The sequence below is a fragment of the Pygocentrus nattereri genome, chromosome 15 (assembly GCF_015220715.1).
Source record: "Pygocentrus nattereri isolate fPygNat1 chromosome 15, fPygNat1.pri, whole genome shotgun sequence".
Classification (NCBI taxonomy): Eukaryota; Metazoa; Chordata; class Actinopteri; order Characiformes; family Serrasalmidae; genus Pygocentrus; species Pygocentrus nattereri.
In genome coordinates, this window is record NC_051225.1 from 20,820,168 (window position 1) to 20,844,043 (window position 23,876).

The following is a 23,876-nucleotide window of genomic DNA, read 5'->3' on the forward strand; positions in this document are numbered from 1 at the left end:
GAATTGGGTGGACTGTTGTCAACATGGCAGTGCACTGTGTTGCGTTGTTTCATGCACAACGTCCTCATGTTTGCACAACGTCCTGTGGTCAAAAAACTGACCACTGATGAAGGACCAGAGGATGGCAATCAAATTGAGCATGGACAAAGACGACCTACAATTGCTGACTGTATACCTGGAAAGTACACCAACAAGACAAGGTGTATATCTAAAAAGTTGGCCAATACATGTACACAGATCACAGTGAAAAACACACTAACAGAGCTCTGCCACGTCAGTCTCACTGCTGTGCTGTGAGTGGTCCACCAACCAAGTCATATCTAGTCAGCGGTCATCCTATGGTGGTTCTTTTCATTGATGGATGGAGTAGAGGGGGGCTGATAAATTGTGCAGCAACAGATGGGCTGCAGTTTATAATTGTTAAGCTATAAAAGTGCATCTACAGGCGTTTGCAAATGTTCAGGTATTTACTATCACAATTACAAGACTGGCTGATGAAATACAAATACATAAATAGAAATTTTGCCCAAATTTTTTGTGTAACCGAAGAAGAGGAGAAAACTTGGGCTGGAGTTCTGGGTGGCTTCTGCTTGGAGCTAGAAGACCAGGCCTCCATTTTGATGGACAAAGGTAGGCCTGACAGCTCAAGCTGAGGAAAACTTTGTCACAGTAAAAAGAAAGAAGAAGCGTGTTAGACTGGAAAGAGGACAGGTTTCAGGCATGATTTTAATGACTTAAGATACCACTTTTTATTCATCTCCAAAGCGAAATTAGTGTTCTAGGAACATACATGCAAGGCAAACATAGAATACACATAAGTGATGTAAAAATAAAAACAATACAAATTAAAATACTCCACAACTCCAATTATTTCTTCTATTATTCCAAAACTAGCTAGATATTAAATATTAATCTGCCATGTTGGAGTGTTCTATTAGACAGCACTACTTTGTTCAGCCTTTTAAAACCTCTTTTATGCTGTGTATGATGTTATAATATTGATACAAATTCTGTATACATAGCAAACGACACATAGCACACAAGTTTTGTCCACACTGCAGTGGCCGTAAGGGGTCCTCAGCAGAAAAGGTTCGGGTCTGTCTCTCCTAAAGAGGTCTCAATCATCAATTCCAGTATTTTGCTTTTTGATTTGATTGCATTGAATAGCTGCTGTTTGTCTTTCTGCATAAACTATGTTGATATATAATTACTTTCTTCATGCACAATTGGATACACAATTCTCAATGAAGCACTCATCCAGTGGCATAACGTTATGAACCAATCTGTCCTTGTTTAAGTTAAGCTTAAAGAAATGTGCTTCCTGTTTCAATCAAGATGGAAATGCAAATGCCCAGAAACTTAATTCGCAAACTGTGTTCAGTTCAGATCCAATTCCATCCAAACATCTTCTCATTTGTAACAGTTACAGAGCCCAAATATGCCACCTGCTGTTCATGACATGCCCATTAAGCAATAGCTGTTTGGAGATGTGGCACAACATTGCAAGCCCAATGCTCCGTTCAACACGCAAATGTCGCACATCACAGCGAAACATCTGTTTACTCTGTGGGCCTTGTTCTGTCCTGCCCTGTATTGATATTAATGGGAAATGTAGTTCATTTCAGTGTATGAAATAATGTTTTGTGGGTCAGAAGTGTGGGTCAACACATCATTTCTACATGAATCAGTGCTGCATGCTTCTTAAGCCTAACATTTCTGTTCTAGGTTGATAGCCAAACTGTGAATAGAGGGCCTTATTTCCGCTGAGGCGTTCCATTTTTACACAAGAACACAGCACAATGAAAGCTTTTCTTCCCAGAATTATGGTGCAACAAGTATGAAATGTAGTAGAAAAGAATAACCAGCATGAAGCAAACACTGCAGCAGAAATCTGAAGTTGTAAATAGTTGCAATATAAATACTGCAATATAAAACGCTGAGCATATTGTGGATATCATGCATTGAAAGTACACTGACCACCAGCAAGTCTCATCACATAGAAAGCAGTTAGTCCTGTTTAACGAGATTTAGTGCAGGTCAGTATGTGAAACATTGAATATGAATGATTATGTATTCATAGTGTTTCATAGTTTTGTTACTACAGGGGTATTGTATATAATTTTTTGCCATGTTGCCCATCCCTAGTTGTAAAGGTCACATGTGCAAAACAACAGTACATCTAGGAAAAGTAACAATAGCCTCTCCAGCCGTATTTTTTGGATTAAGTTGTTAAATCCTGGACGTTCTTCAGATGGGCCTGGACTAGGTTATCCTGAAAGGTTTAAACCAAATTGTCTCTGACTAATAGTAATAGATTAACAGTGAAAATTGTATTAATAATGACATCTTTTAGTAAATATACGTTTGTTTACTCATTATCCTGTTACTGCTGAGTTGTTAGAACTGTATGTATTGTAACTTCTTTGAATGTGGCACAAAACAGGTAACCGGCTAAAAACTAAATCAGGTACATGTCAGTAATGTAATACAGTTTTTTCTATAAAACCACTATTATTATTATCATTAGTAGTAGTACCAGTAAGTGCTCTCAATTAGCCTATGGAACTGCACATACTACATGCAGAATACTCAGTATTCAGTAGTCACGTATTATGGCGAACATGCAACATAATTCTATAACGTTACTTTAGGCTGGATATGAACTTCACACTACATAAAGGTTGATGAGCAGCGCTGCCCTGCAGGTAAAGCCTCTTACTACACAAATAGGCGTTGTCACCTCTTTTCCCAACTACACGGCTCCCTCGCGCTCTCCTCCAATCAAATGTCTCCATTTCCCTGTTACGTCAAGGTTTGTACAGCCCGGAGTTTCTGATTGGCTGGTTTTGCGCTGTCGCAGACGGCGGGATTTTCAGACTCCGCACATTTGGGGCGGATTTTTGCCGATTCGGCTTCAGTTTTCCCTCCGTCTTGGTTTCGGTCTGACAGCTAATATTCCTTTACAAATACTTGACTGTTGTAAACCTGGGTACGTAAAACGTTTCTTTCGAGCGGGACGCGAGTCAGAAAAAGGGTTACGTGATCTGAAAAAGCCCGAAATTGGATTAACGTTAGCTCGCTAAGCTAACAGGCTAGCTTTCACTGGACTAGCTGTCTAGCCAGCGTTAGCTTACTAACGTCCACTTAATCCGAGGTAGCGCCCAGCCTGAGGCTCCGGACGGAGACAGAGAGCTTCCAACAAACACGCTGCAGACGGAGTGCCGTGAACCACCGGAGACGCCGCGACTGGACTGAATTATTAGTGTTGTTTATTAGCGATATTAGGGATAATGCGCCTGTAAGTCAGATCCTTGGTCGCATTCAATGTGATAGACTGAAGTTTAGACGTGTAGAATTAGCTAGACCTCATGGAGAGCCACTACCACCAACAACAACGCTATGACTCCTCCGGTCAAGGGCGAGAGAACAAAGCGCACCGAAAAAAGGGGTTCGTGGTGGGGGCAGGAACTTCATCTCACGGCGCCTATGGGAGCGAGGAAGGCGAGAAGAAGCCTAAGTTCGTAAGTAGCTCCACGCGTTTTCTCGCACAACAACACTGCGCTCTTCCTGACAGCTTAGCTGGGAAGCGTTACTGTCTCTCTTCACCTGCCCCTGTCTCCTAACCTCAACTCACACGACTCGACTTGACAGGTTCCTGCCCGCCACAAGCGTGCTCCTCTCCCATATTTCAGCAGAGGGAAGCACTGACTGACAGCAATATTAAAGCAATTTTAAGAGCCCAGCGATATTGCTCTAGTTCTGCTTTGGTAGGGCAAGATTCATCTTGTCCTTCTTCCTCAGTTACCACAGGCGAGATATTTGCAAGATAATGATTAGTTTGGTCAAATTAGGTGAAGTGTGTTGATTTGGCCGTTGATGTGACACCATTTTAGAAAGCAGTGTTACATGAGAAATTGGGGCCAAAAGGTTACTGAGAAATGGACATACTGAGAAATGGACAGCATTTCCATGAAGTGACCGATAAAGCAGCTGGAATGAACTCTGCAATCTCAGTAACTTTTTCCTTACTGATTCACTCCCAGTATTTTGCTCATGGTGGGCTTTAATCATTTATATTGGTGTTATACATGTAAATTATAGAGAGGGCTCAGGTATATTGATGGGTTTCTGTATCTGGTCGATATCAGCAGAAACTGCTCGACTGGATATTGAGAGGCCAAACAAATGAATCTGATCTAGGCCTGTAACTAATACAGCACCTACTCACATTGTGTGATGTAATGTTTGTTTCTTTTGTGAATGTGTTGTATGGCCTAGTTATAGGAGCTAAATGCAGTGCTTCAGTTAAAAATAGCTCATTATAAAGCTTATTATTGTCATTAAGTGCTGTTGATTTAGTCTCCTGGCAGCCATGGAGGTTTCTACAAATCATTTCACATCAGTATATGCCGATACTTAAGGTTTCAGTAAAGAAAAAAGGGCATGGTGATTTCTGTTTTTACTTTTGTCCTTTGAGAGAGTATTCTGGTAATAACTTTGATAAGGAAGAAATATATTATGATGTCTACGTTGTCCAATTGCTACTGCATCTTCTTAATAACCCCTCCAGTTTGAACTGGTGCTTATGGTTTGTGTCTTTTCCACTGCTGCATTACGCTGAGATGTTGACTGCTGAGGCGTAGTGGCTAAATCAACAGATAAAATTAGCAGAGAGATAAGGCAGACTAATCCACGGTTGTTTCCATGCTCAGTGCTGGAGCGGTGTTGTGTCTGAATGTCTGCTTAAGCACCCACATGGACAAACGGGCCAAGCAAAGGTAGGGGGAAGGCCTTAGGCTCCTGTCTTCCGTGCTCTTTGGAGTGGATGTTGAAAATATGGGGCCAGTAATGAGTTTAGTACACAAAAAAACCCTATTGTCATCGTCTGTCGCTCAGTCACAGCGTGACTTAAAATGTTCGACTCGTCACAGGCTGATTTAGTTTTAAATGAGAGTGCCTGTTATTGGTTCTCCTTGAATTGGTCCTCTTCAAATCACTAGTTGGCAGTGCTGAATTGTGTCTGTCTTCGTGTCACACTCTCTCATTCTGAAAGCATTTGGCAGGATCATCTGAGTTTCTGCCCCAGGCCTAGGCAAATTCTCTCTCAGTGCTGTAATGGGCAATCTTGCACAGATGATTAATTTTGCCCATAACCCAGATGCCTTAGGGACAGAGCAGCACTGCCATGATGTTGAGTTCTTACAATGGGAGAACAGAGTGAGTTAACCTAAAACACAAGAGAAAGAGAAAATTGAGGAGGCAAATTTAGGACAGCCTGGGACTATTAATGTCTTTGGAATCTGTTCTTGTGGTGTTTCAGTTGGAAAGTTTGAGAGGGTGTAGCGGGTGTTATCAGTGTTTTAGAACATTCCAGAAATGTTTTCTAACTCCCCTTACAGGGCCAGAAGTATGTGTAAGGAGAGTAGCTTCAGCTAGAGAGGAAGGTTTGGTGTAAATCGTTTGTTTGGGGCAGTGTTAACTGCTTGTCTGGCACTGAGATTACTTACCCCGGGATGGATGTGGTTAAATTGCCAAAAAAAACCCCCAAACATTTGACCATTAATGATTCTAATAAAACAATGCATAATATCGGTCAATATAGTGCAGTGTAGTAGAAAATACATTTTTTGGTCATATCAGAATAGCAAACAAGCTAGTAATTATGAGTGGTTTGGGGTTTTGGGATTAACTTAGAAATCTACAGGAAGTCAACAATGACTGCCTGTTGTGTTGGTCATACTTCAAAACTTTGTCCTGTTGGCCACGTGATTGTAAAGGGCACAAGTTTGAGGTTGTGCTGTTTAACTCATTTGGACATGCTACACAGAAGAGTAGTGTGATATGATGGGTAAAGTAAAGAAAAGGCCAGAGGAAATCTAGTAGAGTCAGTAAGATTCCTAATTACTCTGTCATCGTCTCCTCTTTGTTCTGTCGTCTCTTTTTGTGTCTTGTATGCATGGCTTTGATAGTGAGTGACAATGATACCCTTATGCTTTATTACCATATTAAAACAGTTAGTCAGCACAGAGCCTGCTTTCGGCTTGCTGAGCTTGTGCTTCTGTAATAAAAAACACTATGATGAGATTTACCATGCCCACTGTACCATCTCATGATAATCATTGGAAACAGGAGAGATTGGTGACCCCTCAAGGGTTTCATATGATTTAGACAATGATACTGAAAATGAGACACTCCTTGTCGTACAATACCCTAAAAAGCATCTGTAAACATTAGACATCAAAGGTGCACACACTGTAGGGTATATTGATGTTGTTGGCCTGTGATCTTTGTGCTCCCTTTCACTATAAGGGCTGGGGATGCATTATAATATTGGAATCATACTAGTGTAAAAAAATTCAGAAGAACAGAATGTTTAGGTGATGGTGGTCTGCTGTTGCCAAAATATTTTAATTTGAATCATTTTACCATATTTGTAACACTAGAAATAAAAACCTTTCTTCATAATGGTAATCCTTGTGGATTGATCCCCAGTTTGTACAGTTTATAAATTTCTATGTATCAGCATCAGCAGATGTTTATGCGAAAAATATTGGACATCCTCATCGGCTCAGAACATATCAGTGCCTCCCTATTTAGGACTAGAGTCCAAGACAGTTAGATATTTCAAGCATTGTTGGACATGCACATATAAAGTAATATTGGTAAAGTGTGTCGAGTGCTAGAGTCGTAGAACTGTGGACGTATTGCCAGTATTTACAGGATTATCAGCTGGGATGATGTTGAACAGCAGAACGTGTTTTCATTTTAATAGACCTCAGAATCCATTTAGTAGAGTAGCAGCCTGGAATAATAGATGGAATGGAATGGAATAATTACATGGAATAGTAGAAGTAGTTTAGAGTAATGTTTTCAGAGATGTCTTTTATGTAGCTTTATGTCTGCCTAATATTTGGCACGTTAATGTTGTTAAAATGTTGGAAAATAGAAACATCCAAACATCCAAAACAACAGTCAGAGACACCCAGTGAAAATGTGCGCCACTGCATCGGCAACTCTCACTTTGCCCTTATATTACAGGAGGAACTGAACGAGAGTGTACATTATTGTAATGTCGCTGATATTTTTAATGTGAATTAGCACTGATTAAGACATTGATTATGGATCATGTCCTTCTTTTCCAGTTTTATGTTTGAAAAGAAATATGGCCACTGACCAGTAGGTGGCACTTTTAAACCATAAAACAGAGACTGCAGGGGAAAACCTCATTTCCATTAAGAGGAACATTTTGATCCTCACCGCCATGCTTTCATAACCACATCATTTTAGTGCCAGGTACATCTTACCCAAAGCCATCTCTAATTCCACCCTCCATATGAGGAGGATATACCAACTGAAATACGGATAAGAGGGCTAGTGAAGACAAGGTGTTTCTGCTTTTGTAGTAATGCAACATAATGATGTTTCTGAATGTTACTTGTGATGGTGTTTTTCTAATCTAAAAAATGGATAAAAGATGACATGAAACAACGAAGGCTCTTCTTTTTTGACTTGAAATGGGCTGTTATGTGTTGAGTCATTAGTTTATGAGTGTTAGATGAACCCCCCCCCAATTAAAGTAATGGCTGTTTACCATCTGTCTCTTCTTTGCACAAACACATTGCTTAGGGCGGTGTCATTAACGGCAGGAGAAATGGTGATCAAAAAGAAAAAGTGGCTCTTATTTCAAAATGTATTTTCATTCATTGAATATGGTGATCAGTTTGGTACCTTTGGCATGTTATGTGTAGATGCTACTCTGATTGCTAGTCTGATGAGTTTTTTTTTAAATTTTTTTTAAATCACCACTCGTGCGTCCTGCTATATGTACATAGATGCACAGAGAAAGAAGGGCTGTTTTATTTGTTTGTCTCTGAATAATTAATGCTCCTTAAGCAGAAAACCCTCTGTAATGACTCTCTGGACAGTGCTGTGTTATCTGTCTGATGAGTCTTAAATGAGTCTTGTGTGCAGTGATGCCTGGCAGATCCACCTGCGTGCTACGTGTTTTGTTGAACACAATTGTTTAACCTCCCCCAATATTTGCTAATCCTTCAAGCCTTCAAGAAACTTTGATAAAGCCCAAGTGAGCTGTTTCGGCAGAGTCAGAAACCATTCACTTTAGCCGATTAGGTGTGATTACCAGAGCAGGTGTTCGAATTTGCTGGGCGACATTTGGGCTACCCTTCAGAAAGCATTGTCCTGGGCTAAACAGTCAACTCCCCCATCTGGCTGTAATAAAGGAGGGAGACAGAGCGAGAGAGTGAAAGAGCACGAGAGATGGAGAAAAATAGATTTAGTGCAGCCCACAATACGGCACTGACAGGGGAACATAACATGGTGAGGGTCAACCAAACGGGAGGCATTACCACCAATTACGATGGCAGATTGATTCCTCGGTTACGGACAGGCAAGGAGCTGCTCAGGTGGAAGAGAAATCGAATGAGGACCTTGGAGAGGGGTAAAAAAAACAATTTACACCCTGCTTTTATTGCTGGCCTTGGACATCTGGAGCAGAAACAGCTGGGTGAATCCACAGGGAACTCTCATTCTCTCGTCGCCACTCGTCTCTCCTCTTCTGCTGCCTGTGGTGGAGCCTATGAATTATCGCTTATCTATTCCGGTGTCTTGAACTCTGAAATGGGTTGAGCCTTTTTTGCAAGCATATCGTTATCAGCAAATTGTCCTCAAGTCTGCAGCCTGTTCACCTCTATTTGTTTGCAGGCTGGGAAAGTAGCAAACAATCCTAAGAGCAGTATAAAGAGGAAAGGAACTAAAAGGGAACAGTGTGGAGGGATGGAAAGAGTGCATTTGGCCTCATAGAGGTGAGGGGTCGAAATGGAAGCTACTCTTGTCTCATTGGTAGGCAATGCGACAGCATGGTGCTTATTGAACAGAACCAATTCGGGAGAAGCAATTACAGGAGCTGCCAGCAATGCCTGTGGTTTATCACAACATGTCCGACCGCCCTAATGGCGCAGTTAACATTTGAGCACTCAACAAAATGAAAAGATCTGACTTTCCAAAAAGTAAAAAAAAAAAAAAAACACAAAACAACAATGCCAGAGAAGCTGAGTGGAACTATCAAGGTTACTTCAATTATGCCCATTTTTTCTTATTTTTTCCCCCTCTCTTATGTTTGTGCTGATTTGTTTAAAAGAAGAAAAAAAAAAAGAGTAATTTTCTTATTTAGCTCCTGTCACTCAGGGTTTAGGCAGACTACGGCTGCAGTTTTTAAGTAAGTTGTGATGGCTTGTTCCCTCTGGCGGCTGCACTTATTACCTGGTGTGAAGAAAAGAGTTTTGAGAACTAAGCTGTCGTCAAGGCCGCAGGATGTTGTCTCTCTGTATGACAAGTCAAGCCTTGCTACACCTCTGAGGGGAAAAAAGCCATCTTTGCCTTGCTGCACTTCTGATTAAAAAAGGAGTTGCATGTTTAATGTCTGAACACCTTTGCCAGCACATCTACATGCTAATGAGCATATACAAAGTGAACATACAGATGTTGCAGAAAAGTACTGGCAAGACATATTTATAGAAAGACCTGTTTGGAATTACCACAGGCTACATATCTGTGACTACTAATACTGCTTTCAAAGTTTATGCTTGATGCATACTGTGCCAGCACTGTTCTCTGGCTAGAAACTGTCATTCTGTGAGATGGGTCCCACTGCTACAATATGTCCATTATACTAATTAAGCCTTAAAGATGGATTTCTGTCTTTCTGTCAAACATACGTCCGTACGCCAGATGTTTTCTGTGGCAAAACTGTTTGATAAATGTTTGATAAAATTAGATTTAATTTTAATATGTTGCTTGTTTATGATTTACTATGTTTTTATTTAGTCCTTTTTGCTTTATTTAGTTTTATTTTATACAATTAAGCACTTTAGTTTTGATTATTTTTTATTTTCATTTATGTACAGCACACTTTGTGTTTGACATGCTATACAAAAAAACTTGATGAGGTTGAGATTACATTATATCTTAGTCACAGACTAGTGTTGTAGTAGTAGTTGTAGTAGATCATACAGGACTAATGTTTCACCACATTCTGATCACAAAGACAAAGGCAGTAATCCATTATTTAAAATGCACCCTGAAACATTCATGGTGCGAGCATGAATGAGAAAAATGCTCACACACAGATCATTTTAGTGGTGTTTTGTTAGTGTTGTGCTCTAAAGGGATAAAAACACTATGAACTATGACGACTGGCACTACTGGTTGTACTGAATAAAGACGTAGCTCTGACTGCATGAGGCATGGGTGATCATGACTGGCATGATGAAAATCTCTCTCCCTCTCTCCCTATCTCCCTCTGTCCCTGTCTCCCTCTCTCCCTCTCTCTCCATCGCACACACTTTGACTCTCGTTCTCTCTCTGGCACACATACACAGTATCTGAGATTGTTTCTTGTAGTCATAGTAACAAAGTGCGGCAGCAGCTAAAGCTGTAGCTGAAGCGACACATTCAAAGTGCTATGAGTTTTTCCAGTTTGGAAATGGAAGTGTCTGCTGGTGAAATGGCAGGTGTTCACATTTGTGGTGAAATGCAGAGTAACTGAATTTATTATTCAGACTCTGGGTAAATTCTGATCAATACTTCTATGAAGCCACTGTAGTTCTAAAGCAGAACCAATGAAATGAGTTGAATTGAAGCAGGTATCCAAATCGGCCCTCCAGGTTCAGCCTTGTTCTAAGGCGTGGTGACGCTTTACTTGTAGCACTAAAGTTCAGATTTTTTTGTGGGTGGAGACATTGGCAAGCATACTCTCTGAACTCACATCAAGAGATGAGTCAGGAAGCTGAGGCTTCCTTTAGGGCAGTATAGGGCAGTCTAAATTCTAACCATTCAATGTTACACCTAATTTTTTCTCAGGCTGGGTGGTAGGCCCTTCAATATGGGAGACAAATCTGGCCAAAAAAGAAATGAAAGTGAAGACAATAAAATGTAAATGCACACCTCTTTTGCCATTTCTTTTTCCAAACATCTGCACAATTATCCTACCAAAAGTGAAAATGAAATGAAGTAGCTACGTTTGAAATGTATTTTTTCACATGTACCATTTGTGACAATAATTTTAAACAGCTATTTGTCATTTAAGTTTAGTTATTATTCTGGTATTTCATTGCCAGATCCAAAATGGAAAAGCTAATAGAGAAATAAAAAATAGAAGCTGCACATTGGCTTTTCTTCATGAAATGCAGAATATGTGTAAAACTAAAATCAAAATGCAATCTTTATGTTCTTATTTCTTTTTGATAGGAATCGGCATGTCTGACAAAATGAAAATGCAAAATGGATAAATCAACAACAAAGTGACAGTTTGTGATTCAGTTTTTGGCGCAGATGCGCTTTAAGTGTCAATGAAAAGGCAAATGCAAACGAACATCGGCGCCACCTGTCGGAGATTTACTTTATATTTCCGGCTTTTTCGATTTCAAACTGACGAACATGCAAATATGTTAATTATTTATGACAAATTATTTAATAATTTATGACAAGTTGCTTAGCTTGAGGAATGATGCCGTTCTGACTGAGGTCTGAGGATGTCCAGCAGGTGGCGTGGATGTTTGTTTGCATCTGCCAGTTTGCCTCTGGTTCCTGGCGGTTTTCATGTAGTTCTTAGCCATGTTACGGAGTGTGCCTTGTTAATTCTTATGATTTTTGCATTTTGTTTGTTCATAACTGGTGCATTTGCCTGCATTTTTTCCATCTTGTGATTACCTATCTTGTGATCCTTGCCTTTCAAAATTCTTCCAGTGAAACTGGATGGATCTGACCTAATGAATTAAAAAAAAAAAAGCAAACATAGTTCCATATCTGTAGATTAGTTAGAAGGTATACTCACATTTTATTGAAAATTAAGTGACCATTAATACTGTGAACTTTGCTAACAAAAAAATGACAGCGCTACAGAACGAAAAGGCGTTTGATAAGCTGAGCCGATTTATTTGACTCACTTAAGAGCGGAAATCACCAGCATGTACACGAAATTCATGCGTGACTAGGGATGTGCACACAATTGTAAAATGTGGCTTGTTATAGTCCGTTATTCATAGCCTAATAATAATAATGGGCCACAGTAACAGTGAAGGGACGCTGCAGTAAAAACAGCCTATAGGCTGACTTCATGATCACCTTTAGTTGTATTATTATTTGAACAAGCAGTTTTATAGGTACAGTCAGTACATGAATTATTACATTTTTAGCAACAGAAAAAAAAACATACCAATGGTATCAAAGTCATACCAATAACTACCAAACTATAAACAAGAACAAAGTTAGTCTGAGTGGAATCTCAAGTTTGTTTGTTTTGTTTTTCTTTGATTTAAGCATGTTTCTGTGTGGTGTTACCACATAACCGAACTGAAATGGGCTATTGGACAAAGGAGCTACTGAAACAGGCAACCATTGAGTCAGTATATGGACCGTTGTACCAAATTGGTACAATGAGGTAGAAAAAACACAATTAAGTCTTTTAACTGACTTGGACTTTAGACTGAAATCCTTTTAATCTGAGTGAAAATAAATGATTAAACCTTTCATTTTGTCATTAACAAATACAGTGCCTCTGAAACTAAACGTTTAAGTGGTGACTTGTTTAGTAGTGATGATTTAAGCTAACTTTGAGCGTAACTCAAAAACACTAGCCAGTACATGACTAGTAAAAACAGCTTTGAATAGCTGTCCACATATAAAGTCATAACATTTTATTATTAAATCACAAATGTTTACTTATTTAGAGGAAATATGTGTTTCAGTAGTGACTGTTCTTAAGGTTTCTAAACGTAAAAAGTAAACGTGTCCCAATCTTAACTGCTCGCCATGTGGTCATGAGGGACAGGGATGCAGTCTCGCTTTCTGCTCTAAAATGTAGGGGTGTGGCTGAAGTAAGGCTTTGCCTGTGAACTAAAAGTCTGTTTGGGTGACATGAAAATGTTGGACAGCATTTATTCAATTAAGTTTTTTAAAGTCATTATTATTATTATTTTTTTTTAATCTAAATCTTTCAATCTATAAATGATGATTTTGTTTATAGTTAGCTTATCACTATCTCAGATAATGCCTTGTGTTTAAATAGTATATAAATAGTACATAATAACGTAATCATTAATAACAAATGTCTAAGATCTAAACACTTAATTGTTTTTAACAAATAACCAATTTCTTTATTAATTTATTTTACTATGGGACTGCAGTTTGCACCATTGCAATGGTGGCACAAAGTTTTTTTTTTTTTTTTTTTTTTTTTTTTTTTTTTTTAATAAATAAAAAAGGGGCCAGCCACAGCCCCCACCATGCTATTGTCAGGTTCCAGTGGTGATTGGACATGTGAGACAAGAACTTGACTTATTTAAAAATAAATAAAAACCACATAAAACACAAACAGGGGCGGCACGGTGGCGTTGTGGGTAGCGCTGTCGCTTCACAGCAAGGAAGGCCTGGGTTCGATTCCCTGGCCAGGCGACCAGGGTCCTCTCTGTGTGGAGTTTGCATGTTCTCCCCGTGTCTGCGTGGGTTTCCTCCGGGTTCTCCGGTTTCTTCCCACAGTCCAAAGACATGCAGTCAGGCCAATTGGACATGCTAAATTGCCCCTGGGTGTGAGAAGACTGCTGGGATAGGCTCCAGCACCCTCCCGCGTCCCTGACAGAGAAGCGGCTTAGAATACGGATGGATAAAACACAAACCCAATGCGAGGAAGCAAATGCTACTGCAACACTCTTTTTTTTTTTTAAAAAAAAAAAAAAAAAAAGAAGAAGAAAAAAAAAGTGAGGGCATTTTATTTCCCAGAATTCCCTGTGACCCTTTAAGTCCTGCCCTCATCTGAAGGAGCACAAGCTCTGCTGATCACTGACGCATGTGACAGAGCTTGAGATGTAACTTGCCACTTTACACTTCTCCAGTGGTGTAGTAAGTCAAAACGAATGATGCATTCACATGCTGTGAGAGAGATGGAGAAAGATGACTGCTCTTGTGTCAGAGATGCTGATGACCATGAGCTTTAAGAAAGGTGTGATATGGTTTTAGGATGGTGTGTCTCCACTCTCCCTTACCCCTGGTCCTGTCTGTCACTCGTTTGATGCACTGATTGCTATGCAGCTCCGGGCCTGCCTTTGGCTCCTCTCTCCGACCCCAACCGTATCCGTGGAGACCAGCTGTCAGCTCAGTCAATTCCCCTCTTCCTTCTGACAGACCGCATCGCCCTTCGGATGCAGACCTGGCGATTGGACTAAGGCCAGAGGTCCACACACAGTCTGAAGGAGAGATAGACAAATGCAGATGGACAGATACGCAGACAGGCAGGTAGGCAAATAGGTATGCAGACAAGCAACTGGTAGTGCTGGACGGTATCTAGAATTCTCAAATCGCTCATTCGGCCCCCAGAGCACCAGCAGTAGTCGTCCTATCGCAATTGTCTCGTGATCACAAGCATTGAGTCTGACCTTGTTTGTTTTCCATAGTCATGGGTTTTCACAATCATATTGTATCGCAAGCATAATATGAACCGGATACGTTATTATTAGACGTGTGAATCTCTTGGGACCTCACGATTCGATTATGATTCAGAGGACTGCGATGCAATTATAAAATGAATATCGTTACATCTTGATGCATCTTTGTTTTTCTATAAAGGATTTCTATTTTCTGTGTGACGACTTGGTACTTTTAAAGCAAAGTGTATATATAATAGTCCACAAGTAATTTCCTTCCAATATTTTTTATTAATAAAACAAATGAAAGTGATGTGGTAAGTAAACTGGAAGGCTCCCATTAACTGTGCACTTGGAGCACTTGAGATGCTGCTGCCACTCATCTGCGATAAAATGAGCAGTTACGGTGAAATAAGATCCAGTGATAATGGATGTCCACGCAGCACATGTTACAGCTGTCCTGCCCATTTTCTTTAGTGATTTTATAGCTTCGGATCTGGTCTCGTTGTAAAGAGTCCGGGGTCACTGTCAGTAAAATATCTGCGAGATGGGACGTGCGAACACTTGACGAGACAAATGGACTTGTTCGCATTTGTATGTGGTACAGTTGGTTTCCTGGTACGTTAAATCTGCAACAAGTGATTGTCAAACACTACAGTTGTGAAGATGAAGTTGCGTCTCTATCGAATTTTCCCGTTCCACCTTAAATGGTGCCGCATTTACATTCAGCGTCTCAGTCAGGATTTAAGGTTGAATGGAAACAGTCGAACAAGAATCTGGAGAATGAGAAGCGACTTCAGCCTTGTAAAACAGCCGAACATTGAGAGACATTTTACAATAAGCTGCTTTACTTCTGAGGAGAAGTTTCCCAATGGAAAGGGGAGGAAAGCGGCTACAGCTGAGCCAAAGCTTAAAGCAGAGCAAAGTGAGTCCACATTTTCGTTCATATTTTTAGTCTATACTACGACATCAGTACACACTGAGGCAATAAATGTTGTGGCTCCCGGGGTAGTTTGACTTTTGTTGAAAGGACAAAATGGCTCTTCTAAACATTTGGGTTGTGGCTCCTGACCTTTGTGGGCTGGAGGTTAGGGAACCAGCCTGGTCCCTGAGCTGACAGTTTGTGACTGAAGTGCCCTTGAGCAAGGCACCTAACCCAGCTGCTCCCTAGGCGATGTGGATAGGGCTGTCCACCTCTCCAGGCAAGTGTGCTCACTGCTCTCTAGTGTGTGTGTTCACTAGTGGTTAAATTTGGAGTTGAAATTTCCCCATTGTGGGGCTAATAAGGGTCACTTAACTTAAGTAAATAGTAAATATTAGAGATGCACAAATAGGAAAGTTGTGGTTGGATGCCAGTATCTGAAAATTGTTGTTATGGTATGGTTTTTTTTTTTTTGGGCCAAGATGATTAAAAAAAAAAACAAAAAACTTTGGAATATGGTTCCAGTTATTGATATAGCAGCTTGTGACAGAAGAGAACTGGTTTGTGCTAGAGGAGCTAACTTTAGTCTTCTAACATTACAGAATCAATCACAGGATCATGTAATTTATTGGTTCTTAAAAAACAAAGCTTTTCTGCAAACCATAGAAAAGAATTCTGTCTAGAAAGCGTGTTTATTATGATTTAAGGAGGCTCAGGTATGTAACGTGTTACAATTTAATATGTGCTAAAATGGGTTACCGAGGAAAGGCTACGTAAGAGAATAAATGTTTTTTCTATAAGCACTGTAAACACGCTCAGATGGTGTGCTGCTGGTGTGGAAAATCGGTCAACCCTAATCAGTCCTCTTCTGACATTAAAGTAGTGTTTGTTAGTGATATCTGTAATCAGATCACTGATTGCTGATGCCGTTCCCTGGTGGCTTTGTACATTTGCCCTGGTATACCAAGTATAGGAGAAGCTTTGGTTTGGTTGCATCATTTTACCTAATATGTGTATATAAGATAGCATTATCTCAAGGAACATTTTAACATGTTATGTTGGTACAGTTGCCCTCTTTTCAGTTTTTCATGTTGAAGAAACAGCAAGGTTTTCATTTGTGGACTTTTTAGCAATTGATTTTGTTAGGGAGAGCCATATGTTGCATTGCAACTAATTTTGAGATGCGACTATACATAGGAGTTAATCTTCTTCTTTCGGCTGCTCCCTTTAGGGGTCGCCACAGCGGATCATCTGCCTCCATCTTGCCCTATCCACTGCCTCCTCTACTTTTACACCCACCATCTCCATGTCCACCTTCACTACATCCATAAACCTTCTCTGAGGTCTACCTCTTCTCCTTCTACCCGGCAGCTCCATCTCCAACATTCTTTGACCAATATATCCACTATTCCTCCTCAACACGTGTCCAAACCATTTCAACCTGGTCTCTCTGGCTTTATCTCCAAAATGCTCCACCTTCACTGTCCCTCTGATCTGCTCATTTCTAATCTTGTCCATCCTTGTCACTCCCAACGAAAATATCAGCATCTTCATCTCCGCCACCTCAGCCTCCTGTCTTTTAGACAGAGCCACAGTCTCCAAAACATACATCATAGCAGGACGCACTGCTGTCTTGTAAACCATCCCTTTCACTCTTGCTGCTATCCTTCTGTCACATATCAGCCCTGACATCCGTCTCCACCCACTCCATCCTGCCTGCACCCTCTTCCTCAACTCTTTTTTGCACTATCCATTGCTCTGGATGGTTGACCCAAGATATTTGAAGTCATCCACCTTTACGACCTCTACTCCTTGCATCTTCACCTTTCCACCTGCCTCCCTCTCATTCACACACATGTATTCCGTCTTGTCTCTACTGGCCTTCATTCCTCTCCTCTCCAGTGCAAACCTCCACCTCTCCAGATTCTCTTCCACCTGTTCTCTACTCTCACCACAGATTACAATGTCATCTGCAAACATCATGGTCCATGGAGCCTCCTGCCTGACCTCATCTGTCAACCTTTACATCACCATTGCAAACAAGAAGGGGCTCAAAGCTGATCCCTGATGTAACCCTACCTTCACCTTGAAACCATTTGTCACTCCAACTGCACACCTCACCACTGTCTCACTGTCCTCATACATGTCCTGCACCACCCTAACATACTTTTCAGCTACACCTGACTTCCTCATACAGTACCACAGTTCCTGTCTTGGCACCCTATCATATGCCTTCTCTAGATCCACAAAGACACAATGTAGCTCCTTCTGACCTTCTCTGTACTTCTCTACCAACACTCTCAATGCAAAAATTCAGAGTGTTGGTAGAGAAGTACAGAGAAGGTCAGAAGGAGCTACACTGTGTCTTTGTGGATCTAGAGAAGGCATATGATAGGGTGCCACGAGTTAATGAACATATAAATTGTTACCTGGGGTAGGGGGCGCTCAACATTTAATGATATTGTAGCTGTAGGCTTACCTTTTTTGGTGGCATCCCTGGTGTTGCACAAAAATAGCATTTTTAAAACGTTTTACTGTTTTAAAATGGTCAAGGAAAATTGGGATGAATAATAAAGCCGACCTCACACAACATAATGAGCTAAAACTACAGATAACTGGTATAATATGGACTTCGTTGTTATCTTATAGGTGATCTTTTCTCCTCAGTGCACGATGTGCCAACATGTTCATCAGAGAAACGTTTTCACTTTTTCTAAAACAAGCCGACATCCTCAAGAGTGGTTAGCCTAGTTAGCAATAAAGCCACACTGTCTCAGCCTTTTCAGTGATGTCCTTAACAGCACTCAATGTGCTCATGTTCAGGCACTCAAGTAGCAAAGTATAGTATAATAAACCTACGTACTTGCAAATATGAAACATGGCCTAAAATTCAGTTGTAAAATTGGTATATTACTATTTTCTCCATCTTCCCATAATGAAGCATAATGAACAAACAGACTGATTTTAGTACTTTAATACTGGCACCTAAAATAGTTAACCGAGTACTCTAGGCGCATACCTAGATGCACCGACAATAAAGAAGCATGGATGGGTTTCCCTGTGTTTCTGTCATAACATGAGGACGTCTTGTTACATCAGAAAGGGAACTGCACACTGAGCATTCTTGCATTTGATTTTGGATACTGGATTATTTTCGCAGAGCGAGGAGAAGAGCCAGACCGAGGCAGAGCCAAGACTGCTCTTTCATTATTCTATTCAACTGTGTTTTATTCACTTGGCTGTATTGCAGTGTGTGTTTAGTTAACTTGTGCTCTAGGTTTTCCCTGTTGATTTTCTTGCCTTTATTTACTCTGTGGCTCTTGTGACTGTTTCTGTTTGTTTTACTGTTTATTTTGATCATGGCTGTGGATGAGCCTTTTTTGTATCTTACTGATCTCTATTGGTTAACTCTTGCTGAAGTACTACCTCTGTAGGGATGCGTGCAACAAATAAAGTAACTCGGTGCATTTATGAAACTACTGCCGTTTTGTTACAGCTGTATTACACCATGTTTTCTGTTCATCTTTAGTGCATCAACTATTGACCATACCTTTCTGAAACACTTGCATACACCCAAACACTCCCTCCAATCCCCCTCCACTTTGTTCATTGTCTGCGTAGAAACCGGAATGGCAGTCTGACATCTAGTGACGGCGTCTGTCCTAAGCCTTATTGCCACCCTGCCACTCCAGACTTGACGTCCAAGGTTAAGACAATCACTGGCAGGTGGGTGTGATTGAGCCTAATGGACTGCAATTGACATGATTAGCGACTCTTACCTCCGCCAAGGTGCTGGTGGATTGATTTTAATGGCCTCTCCTCACAAAGCACAGACTGAAGAATCTGTTTGGCATTCATACATCTACGGCTTGGCGTGACCTTCATGCTGACTGTCCCCCTCCTCCATACTTTCTTTTTTCACTGTCACTCATCTGCTTTTTTTTTTTATTCAGATCTCAGTATTCTTTGTTCATATGGTTAATTTGTGCAGGTCTCGTTTTGTGACATTTTTCCCTTTGTTTGAAATGGTGGAGGAGCAGGCTATAATTGAAAGACATATCATCAGTGTTTAATTAAGGAGACAGCAGTGAGATAACAGACACAGCTGAAATGGATCTCTTACAAACTTGTCAGTTTTGCTCCTTGAATGACACTATGACACTGCTTGTCGTGGCTAGTTCTGAGATAAAGTTGACCACGTTAAACTCCTAAGACATTCATATGAGGGGAAAAAAAAACAATTTTGAGGCCCCCTGACCAACCAAATCCCCCGACCCCGGCTCCTCCCTCAGCCATTCCTGCTTTTTATCAGCTACCTTATTGTAGTCCACTTGTTTTGCTTTTGCTATAGCCACAATGCCTGACTTCATTCATATCACTCCATTGGCTTTGAACTGGACTGGGAGATGGGGTTTCCTAGCAACTGTTACTGGGTTAAACACAGAATCTTGATCTCTACCTCCATTATTTTTGGAATTGTAATATTTGGAAATGTAATAAATAGGCTTATGTTGGTTGTATGTTAATATGTTAAATAATAATCACCTATGTTTTTATCACTGTTATCAGCATTTTGGTAACAAACTACAAGGTGTACAAGCTGTGTTGTGAAGTCCATTTGGATAGCAGTGCTGTGTTTTTGATTATGTGCACCCACACTCTTCTTAAACTCCAATTTCCCAACATATTTACAAGCTGTTTAACAGTAAATTAGTTCTCTTTATTTCCGTCTTAGTTCTTTCTCTGAAATGACGGTCATCACATTTTATGCATTTACGCAGCCATCGGGTTACTTCTCCATCACCAGCAATATGTGATTAGATCGCTGAAGGCCTAATATCTAGGGAAAGAATGATGACCATGTTTAAAGTTATCCAAATTGTAACACACCTTGTTTAATTAACAATGAAATAAAACAAGACATTTATATATATTTAGGGGCATGAGGGGGTTACAGTGCATGGCTTATGTTTCATGCCTTGACATGAATTAAAATTCCTCCAACATAACGCAAAGCAGTTAGAGTCTGAAAAAGCGCTCTCTGCCATCTTTGACTTTGATAGAGATGACCTTTTATTGAAGGCTGGTATGATGGATGACCCATCGCCGTGACCTAATAAACAGGTATAATTATTAATAATGCGTGCCAATGAAACAGGCTAATGTTGCTAATTACGGCAATAAGTCGTGTTAATTAGACAGGTGCAATGAGGGAGCCTGAAAAGAGTATGCAGAATATGGTAACTGGTTTTCAGTATGCAATATTTATTCATATATCATTAAATATTTTAATCATTTATTTAATTCTGTGTTCAGTAAGGACTTTGCTATGCCCGGCTTGTTTCTGTTCAGAGGGCTTAGCCTTCACCTTTTGCTCCCTCTCTTTTATGTGAACAGTGGAACTGGCCTACACCCAAGGTGAGATTTGTAAAGACTTGCCTGGAATGACAATGTAGGCTTATAAAAAGCAGAGTTTGAAAACTCCGTCTCAAGGTCTATACTTTAGTGCTGGTTCCTGTTTCTGAGTCATTGGCCCCAGAATCACAGTCTTCTATAACAGAAAACATAACCTTCCAATCAACTTGCAACCAAATAGAAGGTTACTGTATATTCTTTATATAAAAATAGTGCTGAGCAAAAGTCAGAGACCATCCACCATTTATTTAGTTTTCAGTGAACATGACCAATAGGTGAAAGGTATTAATTTTTCAAGAGATCAGGTGATTAATTACAAGATGATCCACTTGCATAAGGAAGGTCAAAGTCAAAGAGGAGTAAGTGGAAAAACAAGAACTTCCAAAACTGAATAAAAAAAATAGTAAAAGGTATAGAGAAAATGGGACTCCATTTTGACAGGCGTCAATACCCTGTCAAAACACCAGACAGAGTAGGAGTACACATTTTTAAGTACTGGCTGATACACAGTCCAATATCATACTGAGTAACCTACTAATAGTAGTTGTTCACGTAAATGAGATCAACATACCTTAATCATTAAATCATTCAAATCTAGCAGATTTTAAATGAAGTGCACTAGCTTGCTATGCTATATTATATAATGCTACCATGGATCAAGTAGCCCTACAGTTGCTTCTCATCTGTGTCTTTCAACATCAGTCTCTGTAGCTCAGTGGCAGCAGTAATCACATCGTATGGAGTTTTAGGTCTACTCAGAGACCTTTGTTTGGCAGGTTGGGTTGAAGGTATATGTCCTCTAAAGCCACACATACACTGAGATTTTACATTACATTACATTACATTACATTACATTACATTACATTACATTTAGCAGACGCTTTTATCCAAAGCGACTTACAAAGATTTTAGAAATCTTGTTCTTTGGTGAGTCTGTATTTTAACAGATCATAATGTACAGGCAGAGCATACGATTTATATGCTCACGCTGTATGAAAACGCTCTGTCCACAGATACCTCTGCCTATGAACAATTCCAAATAAAAATACTGCATTCAAAATAACACTGCAGACCCGAGTACTGAGCAGAAACGGTAAGCGCTGTGCACTAGAGCTAAATGGAGGCAATGTGCGGCAGCCTCCTTTACTGCATTTGTTTATTACTGCAGCAGTGCACACTCGGCTTACATCACTGTAGCCACGGGTGTCGGAACTGTAATTTTTATGAGTATGAGTAAATAAGCACAGTATTGGACCAGTACAGGTATCAGTATATATGCATCCCTAACCAAAACTGTTATCAGATAAACTGTACTTAAAGCTTTCATCTTTGAGAGAGAGAGGAGAAAATCAACTTCGCCTCCTGAAGAAATGGGTATTGCTGTCCATTCTTCCACTGTGAGAAGGCAAACTCAATGCTATGGATCTGGAAGGATATTTAGCTGTCAGAAAGGTGTTGCTAATGAAAGGTAATAGACAAAACAGTAGAAAAACCTCAACATCTTTGTACGTGTTTGAGATTGTTGGATCATGAGAAGGAGAAAATGCGACCAATTTCTGAGACTGAACTTTCAAGGTATGGAAATATTCCCTGCAGATTTCTTTGAAAAACCGTAAGCAATACTCCAAAAAACAATGGAAGCTGTAATAAAGGCAAAAAGTGGAGCACTGGATACTGAAAATCATAAAATTATACTTGGTTGTTGAGGCTGATTGTGTAATTTTTGTTCAGCTTTTTTCTTGACATTTGAAAAATGAGCAACCTGCTTAATAGCCATACTAACCGAACAGTAAATAAATGAAGGGAGGCACCTGACTTTAGCCCAGTACTGTATGTTCAGACCAGCCTACGCACAACTGTGATGGAAAACTTTGGAATCTCTCATCATGGAATCAAGCGGGTTGAATTGCCGCTATTGTGTCACACTCTAATGTACACTACTGTGAACACTCTTCTTAAATGAGCTGTTAGAAAGGCACAGTAGGTGCTTTCATTCTCCCTATTTATTTTTTGGTCTGTTCTACTGTTACAGCGAAGTTCTGTGGACATGAATGCAAAAAAAAATACCAATCATTGTTATGCATTGTTACGAGTCCTGCTTGGTCACACACTTGAGCCCAACTTGGGCTCCCACAGATAAACCCAACCACTGCCAAAAATGACCTGCAATGGCAGTGGAGTGCAGTGAGAGCGTGTTTATGGGCACTGTATAGTGTGTCTGTGTGTGTGTGTGTGTGTGTATATTGGCTAGTTTCCTGCCATTTATTGAAACAGTGACATCTCCCATGCTGTTTGCTTCCTGAAGTGCCCAGTGATGGCCAAAATATGCCCAATACTAATGAGCATGGATAGGCCAAGCTCCTCTGTTAGCAGATTTAGTATTTAGGCCTGACCTTTTAAAGTGTCTTAGCTTGTTTGTTTGTTTTTATGGTATTTGTAATAAGGCACTTGTAGGCAAAGACAATATAAGAGCCTAAATAAACTTATGCTCATTTACGTGGAGAATGCGTCATTAGATTGGTCGAAATAGGTACATATGAAATGAGTGACTTGTAGCCCTTGTTTTGCCCCATTTGAGGGAATTCTGTCTGTTTCCTTCTTTCCCGTGTCTGTCTCCTCTGCCATGTCTATTTAGCACAGGCAGTGCTGTTGCTGGTTGTGTTTAACCTAATGAAGTTCGGTATGAATTACTTGATGTCATTTTGAGCAGAGTGGAGCCCGCCTGTGTTTCTAATGAGCTGTCTGCCACTAAAGTGAAGGTGCTTTTAATAGGTTTTAATGCTGTCAGGGGCCATTGCATTGAAACAGAGACACCACATCAGGCACTGTTACTGAGGGTGCTTAATGATCCAAGCGCTTTGTTTGTGAGAGTGTGTGTGTTGTAGAGAGTGGAAAGAGACCTGAATGCTCATTATGATCTGCCCAGGATCCTGTTGTTGTACTGCTGCATGAGATGCTTTTGCAAGGCACCATCACCTCAGTGTGGAGGTCATACCCAACAACCCTGCTTTGCCTGCAAGATGGGTACACATGCGCACACATGACTTAGTTCTTCTCTCTCTCTCTCTCTCTCTCTCTCTCTCTCTCTCTCTCTCTCTCTCTCT

At 40.3% G+C, this 23,876-nt stretch overlaps 1 protein-coding gene across 4 annotated transcripts in view; it reads left to right on the forward strand.

The window, feature by feature from the left end:
- The first annotated feature begins 2,896 nt into the window (after positions 1-2,896).
- diaph3 (diaphanous-related formin 3) overlaps positions 2,897-23,876 on the forward strand; it is a 468,447-nt gene continuing 447,467 nt past the window's right edge. For all 4 annotated transcript variants that reach the window (XM_017699480.2, XM_017699484.2, XM_017699482.2 and 1 more), the window contains exon 1: positions 2,897-3,521. In XM_017699480.2, coding sequence (XP_017554969.1) covers positions 3,369-3,521 — 153 coding nt within the window. In that variant the 5' untranslated portion in view covers positions 2,897-3,368. The remainder of the gene's footprint in view (positions 3,522-23,876) is intronic.